The 12,653-nt window shown below is 35.6% G+C and overlaps 1 protein-coding gene across 1 annotated transcript; it reads left to right on the top strand.

Annotated features, from left to right (window-relative positions):
• The first annotated feature begins 2,800 nt into the window (after positions 1–2,800).
• Positions 2,801–7,021, top strand: LOC110932108. The gene is made up of 7 exons (XM_022175468.1): positions 2,801–2,846; positions 2,946–3,649; positions 3,753–3,866; positions 4,029–4,098; positions 5,081–5,571; positions 5,635–5,863; positions 6,396–7,021. Exons 1-7 carry the CDS (start codon positions 2,801–2,803, stop codon positions 7,019–7,021), a joined length of 2,280 nt encoding a protein of 759 aa, XP_022031160.1.
• The last annotated feature ends 5,632 nt before the right edge of the window (positions 7,022–12,653 follow it).

Raw genomic sequence — 12,653 nt, 5'->3', positions numbered from 1 at the left:
TAGTTTTTCACACTTGTATAAGTCAAACAAAGTTTATTAGCCTCATCATCTTAAATACAATTTCTTAGTTGAAATCAAAATGTCAAAATAATTCTTAATACAAACAAATAATTTATGTGCATGTTGATAATCATATTGACCCGTCACTAGCAAATGTAAATACTATATATAACATTTAAACTTTCATACATTTATAATGGATGAATAATAGATTATGACTAGTTAACCTAGACAAGATTTTCATCGAGCCCATATAAGAACAACCAAAAGAAAAAATATACATAAAAAATAGTGAGGTCACGAGTCATGATGACTTAATGATGATATTGGAGGAAATCTGAAATACTACAAATCTAAAATGTAGTAAATGGCATGAAAGAGTCCAATTTTATAAAGTAGAAGTCACACATTTTTTATTTGATGCTAATGAAGAACGTAAGCAATTGCATGAAAAAAATAATCTTCAAAGGCTGTAAATGTTGTTATTTATTTATTTTTTGAAAACAAATTAGATATAATTTATTTTTCAGTCATTTCTCCTCAGTTACTTTCATGCCATCAAAATATTCACAAAACTAAATCCAAATTTTCTAGTTATGATTATATACAAAACAATAAAATGAGTACAAAACATGGAGCCATGAAGTCCAAGGTGAAAGGCTGCAGGTCAATTGTTTCTACTCTTAGTTTCACTTTTCATGGATACGATAACATTATTCAAGATGTCTAAAATAATAAAACAATTACTAAGTAGAAATATGAGCTTTGTGTATTGTTACCTGAATGGATGAAAGAAAAACCAAATCATGGATATGAAGATTCAAATCATGGATATGAAGATCTTGCAGCAACTCGTGTTGATAATGTGTTGTAAAACAACGGTCTATTAGCAATCCATATACAACTATACTAAACATGAGAGAACAAGACTATAGAGAATAATTGAATAGGAATTCTTTTTCATTGAGATGTAAACATGCAATACAAAGAACTCTATATATAGTGTTCTTACATTAATACAAAGGACATGAAGAGATGGGAGTTAGATGTGGATAGTCACCATAATATAGTTTATTTATAACAGTGTAAATGTATTCGTATATTTATTATATAACATTTGGTCATATGTATAATAGTTGTACAAATATATACGTCTTAATTCACCTATGATTTTTAATAACAAACTTTATTAAAAAGACAGTATAATACACACACAATTTCTTCGACACTAGGGATGGAAACACACCGAGCTCGGCTCGTTTCAAATTATACTACTAATGCTCAAGCTTTGCGCCATAGTATGTGACTTTGTGAATAATTTTTCAACCTCGAATTCTGTTAAAATAACGTGCATTTGGGCCTTTCATTCGTTTGGGTTTAATTATGGTTGTCTGGGCCTATAATGTTGGGCTGATTGTTACTAATTGGTTTAGTTGTTATGAGTTGTTGCAACAGATTATTGCAGCTAAAAAGTTGAGGGGTGCAAAGTGGATAATTACAAGGGTCGTGATCATTTATTGGAAGAGATTTGGGCTAAAGTGCAACATTTCAGATCTGGGATATAAAAGAGAGAGTATTTCAGTCTTTTGTATTCATTCACTCCCAAAAATTAGTTCGTCTCTTTCTTGTATCGATCTAGGGTTTCAGGCTTGTTGTTGCAGCCATTTACTGTTCAGTTGGTTTCTCTCATTTTGTGATTGAGAGATTATTGTTGCTGCTGGTAGATGATCATCTGTTGATGATCATCAATTGATTCTTGTATTTCTGTATTTGTTGATCTTACTTTTGTAAGATCTATTGGGAGATTGGGGGTAATCGTTTTGGGTTGGTTTAATAAGAGTTTTGCCACCATTTTGTCGCTATATTTTGTGTTCATTATGATTTTAATTTGTTGTGTGTTGCAATCGATCATAATACCATAGTTTTATCATGGTATCAGAGCCACTGTGCTCATATTGATGATCGATAGTACTTCCGTTGTGTGTTAAAGATTGTGTGCTGATTGTTTTTATTGTTCTTTGTTCTAGGGTTTCTGTGCTCGGAAATCCTTGGTGACCACAGATCTGCTTAGATCTGTCCTTATTGGAGGTGTATCTTGCTTTGTGGATTGAAACCCTAACTTAGGGTTTCGTTGTGTCTTCTTCATTTGGACTCTGCGTTAGTCTCTGAAACCCTAGAAGGTTCTGGGCAAACTAACCAGTAGTGCGACCTGAGGTTATTTCTTCTGCATCAAATTTAGTAGCTCTTGAAAACTACTGATCTGATTTATTGGAGCTTTGCACCCTCTGTAAGATCGTTCTTGTCTTTTGTCTTGGTTTTATTTTTTTTTCCTGCATCATTCTTGTCTGTGTCTAGGCATCTTGTTTACCGGACTAGTCGGGCCGGCACTTGATCGAGTCTGTCTATTTGCTACTTGGTGTGTCTGCATCTGTTGTGTGTCGGTGGTTCTATTGTTGTTTTTTGTCTGATCTTGATTGTCTTTAGGAGAGGCTCCTGAGTAAAGGCTTGTCCAGGCACCTGTGAGTGACGAACCTGGAATCTGGTCCCTGACTCAGCTTCACCCTAGTTTGTCTGTTATTTTGTGTGTTATCTGTTGATAACTTGTGATATCAGTGTTTGATTGTTTGTTGTTTCTTGTTGTATTGTCATCATAGGTGATGGTGAGGGAACTTCTGTTACCCTTATCAGTAAGTTGGACTTAGGAGACCCTCTTTATTTACATCCCAGTGACTCAAGTGCCCTGACCATAGTTAGTATAAAACTAAAAGGCACTGAGAATTACTCTGTTTGGTCTAGTGCAATGAAACTTGCACTAGAAGCTAAAAATAAATTTGGTTTTATAAATGGTAAGTGTGAAAAACCTAATGGTAATGATGTCTTAGATGCCCAATAGGATAGATGCAATTCTGTGGTCTTAACCTGGTTATTGAATTCTTTGTCTGAAGAATTGTTTTTAGGGCAGATCTTTTCCAAACTTGCTTCTGAAGTTTGGACAGACTTGAAAGAAACATATGATAAGGTAGATGGTTCTGTTGTCTATGACTTGTATATACGGATTAACTGTATTTCACAAAATGGTAGTTCAGTGGCTGAATATTATAATAAGTTGACAACAATGTGGAAGCAGTTTGATGCGATGGTGCATCTGCCTTCATGTTCTTGTCAAGCAGCCAAAGACTACAATGATTTTTCAAACTTAATCAAGCTAATGCAACTCCTCATGGGCTTAAATGACGTATATCAACCTGTGAGGACAAATCTGTTGACAAGAGAACTATTCCCTTCTGTCAAGGCTGCTTATGCTTTGATCTCTAGAGAAGAGTCACATAGACTCTCTAGTAGTGGATCAAAGGGACAGTCTGTATCTTTTGTAGCTAAGTCAAACCAGACTAATCAAAACTCTGACTCTAGAAGAAGGAACTTTAGGGGACCTAACTCAAATTTAAAGTGTACTAATTGCAATATGTTAGGTCATACTGTTAATCGTTGTTTTGAGATAATTGGTTATCCACCTGGTATGAAAAAGAGAACTAGTGGTTCATTTGGTAGAAATAATAGTAATAATAATAAATCTGGTCCTTCTAGTTCTGCTGTGTCTACTCTCCCTTTTACTCCTAAACAGATTTCAAAGTTAATAGGCTTAGTGGGTGTAAATCTGAGGGAGACCAGGTGAAGTCTAATATGGGAGGTATGTCTTCATGTGTGACTGGATTTGTTAGTTCTTGTAGTGTGAGTTTCGAACATGATTATAGTTGGGTTTTGATTCGGGAGCAAATCAACATATGATTAAAACTGATAAAGACATGATTAATTGTGTTGATGTTTCTGAGTGTGGTTTAAAAGTTGGTCATCCCAATGGAACTAGGGTAAATGTTTTAAAAATTGGTGAGTTAAAACTGATTAATAATGTTGTTTTAAAAGATGTTTTTTATGTTCCTGGGTATAGTGTTAATCTTCTTTCTGTGCATAAGTTAGCTAAAGATAATAACATTGTTGTTTTGTTTAATGAGAGTAATTGTATGTTACAGGATTTGAAATCAAAGAAAATCCTGGTGACTGGTAACCAGGATAATGGGCTGTATTTTGTTGGTAGACATGGTAATTCTGTGAATTTATGTTATAATAGTGTTTTAAATCCAATATGTGGCACAGTAGGTTAGGCCACCCTTCAGATCATGTTCTGGATGTGTTAAGAGATACATTAGGAATTAAATCTATTGAGCATGGTCCATGTGAAATTTGTCACAAGTCTAAACAAGTTAGAGTGCCTTTTCCTTTAAGTGATCATAAGTCTAGGAGTATTGGTGACCTAGTGCACTTAGACTTATGGGGTCCATATAGAGTTGCAAGTTATGAAGGATACAAGTTTTTTTTAACTATAGTTGATGACTACTCTAGGTCTGTTTGGTGTTATTTGCTTCGAAATAAAATGGAAGTCTTTGAAAATTTAAAAGATTTTTATGAACTTATTTTAACTCGGTTTAAAACCAAAGAAAAAGTGTTTCGTAGTGATAACGGAACTGAGTTTATGAAAAATTAGATGAATGTTTTCTTTAAAGAAAAAGGTATTATACACCAAACATCTTGTTCATATACACCACAGCAGAATGGTGTAGCTGAGCGTAAACATAGACATCTATTAAACATAGCCAGAGCATTGATGTTTCAGGGTGGGCTACCACTGAGGTTTTGGAGTGATTGTGTGCTAATTGTTGTGTATTTGATTAACAGGCTTCCGTCTTCTGTGTTAGTAGGAAAGAGTCCTTATGAACTTATGTTCGGGTTTGAACCCTCCTTGTCGCATCTGAGGTCTTTTGGTTGTTTATGCTTCAGTACTGTGTTGAATGAGTATAGACTATTCGCTTATCACGCTGATAAGTGTTTCTTAATTGGTTATTCAAATGTTAAAAAAGGATATAAACTGTGGAGTTTAGACGAGAAAAAAAACTTTTTTTTTCTAGAGACATAAAGTTTTATGAACATGTTTATCCTTTCAAGTCTAAACTTCTCAGTGATAATGTGGATAAGGTTGGTGTTGATAAAAGTTTAATTCATGTAAATTTTTTTGATTTATATGAAGCATATTCACCTGGAGTATCTCAAACTCCCAATGATGAAGAGGGTATAGTCAGATCTCATGACATTGTCAGTGATGATCAGCAGTCGATTCCCTCTACGTCTGCCACTCCTGGACTTGTTGATTTAGGTCATAACATAGAGTCTAGTGTAGATAGTAGTGATAGAGTGGAGTCTGGCAGGGCAAAGGACACTGTTGTGTCAGATGTTGAGATCAACCTGCCTGAGGGAATTTTTACAAGTCTTAGAAGGTCATCTAGAACTACATCTGCTCCTAAACGTTATCAAGATTATGTGCTTAATAATAATGTTAAGTATGACATTAATAAAGTGGTTAGTTATGCATGTTTGTCTGCTGATTCTACTTGTTTTATTAGTAGGTTAAATAAAACAATTGAACCTAGTACATATAGTGAAGCTGCTAAAGATCCCAAGTGGATCGAAGCAATGAACTTAGAAATGGAAGCTTTGCTTCATAATAAGACTTGGGAAGTGGTTGATTTACCTGCTAATAGAAAACCCATAGGATGTAAATGAATCTATAAAATTAAATACAAGGCTAATGGTGAAATCGAAAGATATAAAGCTAGGTTAGTTGCAAAAGGGTATAATCAGCGTGAAGGGTTGGATTTTGGTGAAACCTTTTCACCAGTTGTAAAAATGGTTACAGTTAGATGTGTTTTGAGTCTAGCTGTAACGAATGGGTGGACTTTGTTTCAACTAGATGTTAACAATGCGTTTTTGTATGGCACTATAACTGAGGATGTATACATGTCTCTTCCTGAAGGTTATTTTACAAAAAAATGAAAATAAGGTTTGTAAACTTGTAAAATCTTTATATGGGTTAAAACAAGCTCCAAGAAAGTGGAACGAAAAGTTAACTGATGTGCTTATTAATGTTGGTTTTGTTCAAAGTTGTTGTGATCATTCGTTGTATACTTTGTCGAAAGATTCTGTGTTTATTGTTCTACTTGTTTATGTCGACGATATTATTGTTACTGGTAATGATAATAATGAAATAAATTGGATTAAAAAACTTTTAAGTGATAGTTTTCAAATCAAAGACTTGGGAGTACTTAGGTATTTTTTAGGCTTCGAGGTTGTCTATAATAATGAGGGAATATGTTTAAATCAGAGAAAATATTGTTTAGAGCTGTTAACTGAGTTTAGGTATCTGGGTTGTAAACCTGTCAATACTCCCATAGAGTTGAGTCATGTGATTAATAAGAAGGTTAGTGAAGAAACAAATGTGTTAGATGATATTACCAGTTATCAGAAGTTAATTGGTAAATTGATTTATCTGTCGTTGACCTGACCAGACATTAGTTATACAGTTCAGTACTTAAGTCAGTTCATGCATAAACCCTTGTTGGTTCATCTTAAAATTACCCTAAGATTGTTGAGGTTTCTAAAGTTGAGTCCTGGAAAAGGTACAATGTTTAAGAAAGGTAATTCTTTAGAGTTGACTTGTTATACAGATTCGGACTGGGCAAGATGTCCAGACACCCGAAAGTCTGTTACTGGCTATTGCATTTTCCTAGGAGACTGTCTTGTTTCTTGGAAAAGCAAGAAACAAAGTACAGTTTCCAGGTCTACAGGGGAGGCTGAGTATAGAGCAATGTGCTCAGCCACCTGTGAGTTGGTTTGGGTCGTAAATATGCTTAATGAGTTACATGTACTGTGTAAACTGCCTATTAAAGTGTTTTGTGACAGTAATGCTGCTATATCGATAGCAGCTAATCCTGTTTTTCATGAGCGAACGAAACATTTTGAGATTAATTTATATTTTCTAAGAGAAAAGGTTGCAACTGGGTTTATAAGTACAGAGAAAGTCGAATCTGAAAATCAACTTGCTGATTTGTTCACCAAAGGTTTGAGCTTTAATCAGCTTGAACATTTCTGCAGTAAGTTAGGCATGATCAATCTGTTTAAACCCAATGAATGAAGGGGGGGATGTTAAAATAACGTACATTTGGGCCTTTCATTCGTTTGGGTTTAATTATGGTTGTCTGGGCCTATAATGTTGGGCTGGTTGTTACTAATTGGTTTAGTTGTTATGAGTTGTTGCAACAGATTATTGCAGCTAAAAAGTTGAGGGGTGCAAAGTGGATAATTACAAGGGTCGCGATCATCTATTGGAAGAGATTTGGGCTAAAGTGCAAATTTCAGATATGGGATATAAAAGAGAGAGTATTTCAGTCTTTTGTATTCATTCACTGCCAAAAATTAGTTCGTCTCTTTCTTGTATCGATCTAGGGTTTCAGGCTTGTTGTTGCAGCCATTTATTGTTCAGTTGGTTTCTCTCATTTTTGTGATTGAGAGATTATTTTTGCTGCTAGTAGATGATCATCTGTTGATGATCGTCAATTGATTCTTGTATTTCTGTATTTGTTGATCTTACTTTTGTAAGATCTATTGGGAGATTGGGGGATAATCGTTTTGGGTTGGTTTAATAAGAGTTTTGCCACCGTTTTGTCGCTATATTTTGTGTTCATTGTGATTTTATTTTGTTGTGTGCTGCAATCGATCATAATACCATAGTTTTATCAAATTCGGCTCTTTTATTAATTATGTTTATTTTGTTATTTTATGTATAACCGTTATAATAATTTTTGTATGTGTGTATAATTATACTTTTCATATGTAACACAATATATTTTTTTTTTGGAAGGTGACTTTCTATGTACTGGACCTATTGGTCACCGGGTTCATGTCGAAAACATTCCCCCGTCAGCCCCACACTCTCGGACGCGATGTTCGATCGGGCCCCGGCCGCCGCGCAAGCTGACTTCCGCCCGGAAACCATACTGCCCTCACACGAGAGACTCGCTGGGGTAACAGCTGGGTAAAACCGGGTTGCCCTTAAGACCGCACCATGTAACACAATATATACTAATTAGTTAATTTAATCATAATTTAATATTTAATAGTTATTATTATATACCTAATGTATTATATAAAAGTTGTACATATAGTAGGCTTATGAGCCTATTCAAGCTAGATATGTGAAACTTGGGTTCAAGCTCATTTATCCTAAAAAGGTCGGCTCAGTTTCATTTAATCACGGCTTAAATTGAGCTTTTAATGAGTCAATCTCAAGTAGCTCACGAGTACCTCGATTCGTTTACACCCTTACTGAACACCCCAATCTCTATGTGGGATAATTTATTTATGTATGTTAATTTCGGACTTTTATTTCATTAATCTAATCGTTCAAATTATCTTTCTGGTTTTCAAAATTTTCATAGGCTCTCAAGAATAAAATTACCAAAATTGACCAATTGTGTTATCATATCATTAAAATGACATTTTTAATGGTTTCAATTTTTTTTTAAAGTTAGTGACTTTTGCGGTGATCCGCCGACATCAGAATTTCGTTGCCCCTGACCCTCCACGTCGGCAAGGTGCAACCATTTACCGGCATTTCATAACCACTTGATAGCCGACCCGCCTCCATCAACGGTCGGGTGGACTAATTTGATAAAACAATAATTACTTTGGTAAGACATCATCTACAACTTTGTAGCTGCCCATGTTTTAATTAAGGGTGAACGGGGTGCTCCCCACGTGGGGAGTATTCCTCACTTAGCCACAACCAATCAGGTTATTTCATGTCAACTCCTCTCTTAAGTCCTCATTTTGTAATCAAACTTTGGTATCACTCCACTCACACAATTATTTTTTTATAAAAAAAGAAGAAAAACATATGATTAGTGGAAAAATGGTGGACCCACATTAACAACCAATCACCCCCTCTCTCTCTCCTCTCTATCAATCGGTGAGCACACACCGAGCTAAACCGTCACCGCACGGTAAAATTTTGTTGGTGGCGGTGTACCCGCACGGCAAAATGACTCCCAGCATGGGGTCACCGAAGGTGCCCCGTGCACCCTTAGGTGCTAAAAAAATTGAGCGAAAACGATCCGCTCAATTAAAATTCAAACCGAGCACGAGCACCATTTTTGTGCTCGGTTTTGCAAAATCGATCTGATTCGATCGGCTCGGTTGTAATTCAATCCGAGCACGAGCAGACCCTCGCTTGGATCAGATCGGCTCATGACAAGAGTGATTGTATAGGAGACAATACATATTTGTATTTTTTTTTATTTAAGAAGAGAAAGATATTGTATTTTTTCTCCCATGAACGTATTTTACCCATGATTTTTAAACGACTATAATCTTTTTATACACTTTTATTTTTTAAAAGAAGAGTTAATTGCTCGGATAGTCCCTGTGGTTTGCCATTTTTTCACGTTTAGTCCCCACCTTTTCAAAATAGCGTGTTTGCTCCCTGTGGTTTAACAAATTGTTACTCGAATAGTCCCTACACTAGATGGCCGTTAAATTATTCAGTTAAGTGTGTGTAAAATGACAAAAATACCCTTACCTTAATGAAACTATAACTAAACATTAAATAAAAACAAATACATATTAAGAGGCCTCACCCTTTTAATTTAAATATAAAATTTAACCCCTATCCTACCCCTCACCCCACCCCACCACACCCCAACCCATCTTCTTCACCCATTTACCACCACCACCACAAAAAAAATGACTACCACCATCTATTTACCACCCCCCAAACCACCACCACCATCCATATCCACCTCCAAACCAACACTACAACAACCGACTCACCATAGCACCACCTACTTCATCATCGTCACCCCTCCCCTCCGGCCATCTGCCGAAAACCACCACCATCAAATTTTTCAAATTTGAACAATTAACAGGAATCAGATCTATCCGACCCATCGACTTACAGTTTTCCGTTTATAAATGTCACACCCCGATTTCCACGTGTCACCGGTGGGCCCGGTGTGGGGTACAGTGACGTAGTTGGCATCGTCATAGACAATCAACACAATATAATAATGCACAGCGGAAGCAGAATAGAAACATTTCAACTTTTAGACAAGTGTAACAATAAATATCACAGTAGTTGAAATGGATCCACAGGCGGATCAAATAAAAATAGAAATAAATAGTTCAACAGATAAATGTCGTCCGAGTTTGCGAGACTATTGTGGACGCTCTCTAGGAAACAGCCAGCCTATTTCCGTATAGTACCTGCACTTAATCTTTTGGGAAAAATACGTCAGTTTACACTGGTAAATACAAATCGACTGACTCATTTTAAAAATGATTTAAAATTTATTTAAATGCACCAGGCATAAATATTTTATTAACTTGGGATAATTATATAATATAAACTTGTGAACGAATTACATGCACTTATATCTCTGGTGGCCCGGGATCTACTGTCCGGGCTAGAGATTTAATTGACACACCACATCAAAGAGTTATACACGACGGGTGTACGCCTACACCCCGTGCTCTGGTCGTGGCCATCTCGTAAGATAATGCCAAGGATATCCGGGACACGGTCAAAAACCCCCCAAAGCCTTTAAGTAAGACAAAACTGTTTAAACGAAGTCGCACAAGCTATTCAAGACTGAACACCTATAAGGAGCAGGACTTGTGCGCCCGATCAAGCGGTATTTTAAATACCGTACCCCAAGCCCGTATAGGGAAAATAAGTCAAAATGTATTTACCTGAGCAAGTATAAGTCACAATGATAAGTGGTGGTAGCTTTTACCGGGCTTCCTAATCTGGAACAAAGGTTTATAATTGACCTATTAGATTCCTAACGGCCTTTTATTTAAGCTTAAGCTTTGACCGGTTAGTTTTAGGAATGATACGGTTTACGCACGATTAAGCGAAAGACCGGATAGAATGTGATTTAGACCCGACAAGTTCGAATACTTGTATAATACGGGTATACTAAATACATTCTGGATTTTGAAGCAAAAACGATATCGTTTGACCCGTTTCGGTCAATTTACGCAAACTAGTTACGTAAACCGAACCGAACGCGAAAAGGGCGATACGGGTAGCCAAAAGATCCAAATGCAAGTTCCCTGAATTAATATGCTTAGAATATGATATTATATCAGTAAGTTATGTCCTATATTGCCCGGGATAATTTTAAACTCAATTTATGCCTTAGAAGGGCATTTTGGTCATTTAAAAGATAATAAAAGGGTAAAATTAGAAATCTGAGTTTCGGGTCTGGTTCATACAGTAAATATACTTAATATAACATATTATATCAGTAGGGTATGACCCATATGTCAAATATATCATTTAAAACCAAACTATGCACCATAGGGGTAATTTAGTAATTTCACAAGGGCTAAAAATGCCAAAACTGGAAACCTGAGTTCAAAATATCATACTTACTGTTATTATATGAAAATATGTGATTTACATCAGTAGGTATAAGTCTTGTAGGTTTAAAACAAGTACAACGCTTACTATGCGCTTAAAACGCTAAAAATACGATTTAAGGGCGTTTTCGGGTTTTCACAGTAAATCTGAGATTTTTATATTTCCAGAAGTCTTATAATAATTTATTCATCATACAAAATCAGTAGAAAAAGGTTTCGGGTCAAACGGATGTGTAAAACTCCTTTTATAGCTAAAACGGTCAAAACCGACATAAGCCGAAATGACGAGGTGATCTAGGATCCGTTCAGCCAAAAATTAATTAAAAATCACCAAAATTCCCAGAATATTATATATAATCAGTTGGTAAAAAGTTTCGTGTCAAAATGTGGCCAGAAACGGGTTCTACGCAAAAAGGACCGTTTATGTAAATTTATAATATCGTTTTACGCTAATGGCCATAACTCACAATCTGGACCACCAACTGATCCGAAACTTTCGGTGCAAGTTTATATAATAAAAATAAAGATTTCCATCCTTTCACTTTTCCAAAAATCCCGTTTTAAATCAAAAAGGGCAAAATAGTCAACCTTATGCATAAACCGGAAACAAGCATTCGAATAGGCTAAGCATAGACTTAATCAAAGAAAATTCCAGAAAGTTTAACTAAAATAAAAATAGTCAAAAATACTTTCCAATACAGATCTTGTACATGCATGTACGAATCCGAATCGATAGTCTACGAAATAATCGTTTTACAAGACTTTTGGTTCCGATTCGTGGCTATACTATAGATTGTCGAGTGGATGATGATTAAAACACATTCTTATATAAATTACAAGTCATTTTTAATGCTCAATCAGGTTGCATGTCATCTATATCATTAATCATGTTATTTTTCATAAAAATCACTTCTGTTGACTTTTTAGAATTAGGTTTGACTCGACATTAAGCATGCATGTAGTGGGAATCAGTTAGTACCCTTTAGAGGGTTTGTTTCCCACATAAATACTAATCTATAACAAGTTTCAATTCGAGAAATTACTGAAAGAAATCCGTTTAATCAGAAAGTCAAAGGTTATGAACACCCAGTTTGACTTTTAGCAATTAACACAACAAGAATGGATCAAAGAACGAATTGAAGGCTTACAAGAGTCCTATAGATGTTAAATGGTCACTAGGAGTCGGCCTTGTTGATCAGAATCCCTCCAGAAAGCTTGCTTGAAGTGTTCTTGAGAGCTCTTGAGAGAATGCTCCTTGTTCTTCACTTGCAAATGATCAAAATGAGATCAATTCTTGTTTTTAAATCAGTATTTTCGAGCTTCCTGTAGTTGTAGGCATGCAAGGC

The sequence above is a fragment of the Helianthus annuus genome, chromosome 16 (assembly GCF_002127325.2).
Source record: "Helianthus annuus cultivar XRQ/B chromosome 16, HanXRQr2.0-SUNRISE, whole genome shotgun sequence".
Taxonomy (NCBI): Eukaryota; Viridiplantae; Streptophyta; class Magnoliopsida; order Asterales; family Asteraceae; genus Helianthus; species Helianthus annuus.
Note: the sequence above shows the minus strand (reverse complement) of the source record. Positions and strands in the feature narration are given on the sequence as shown.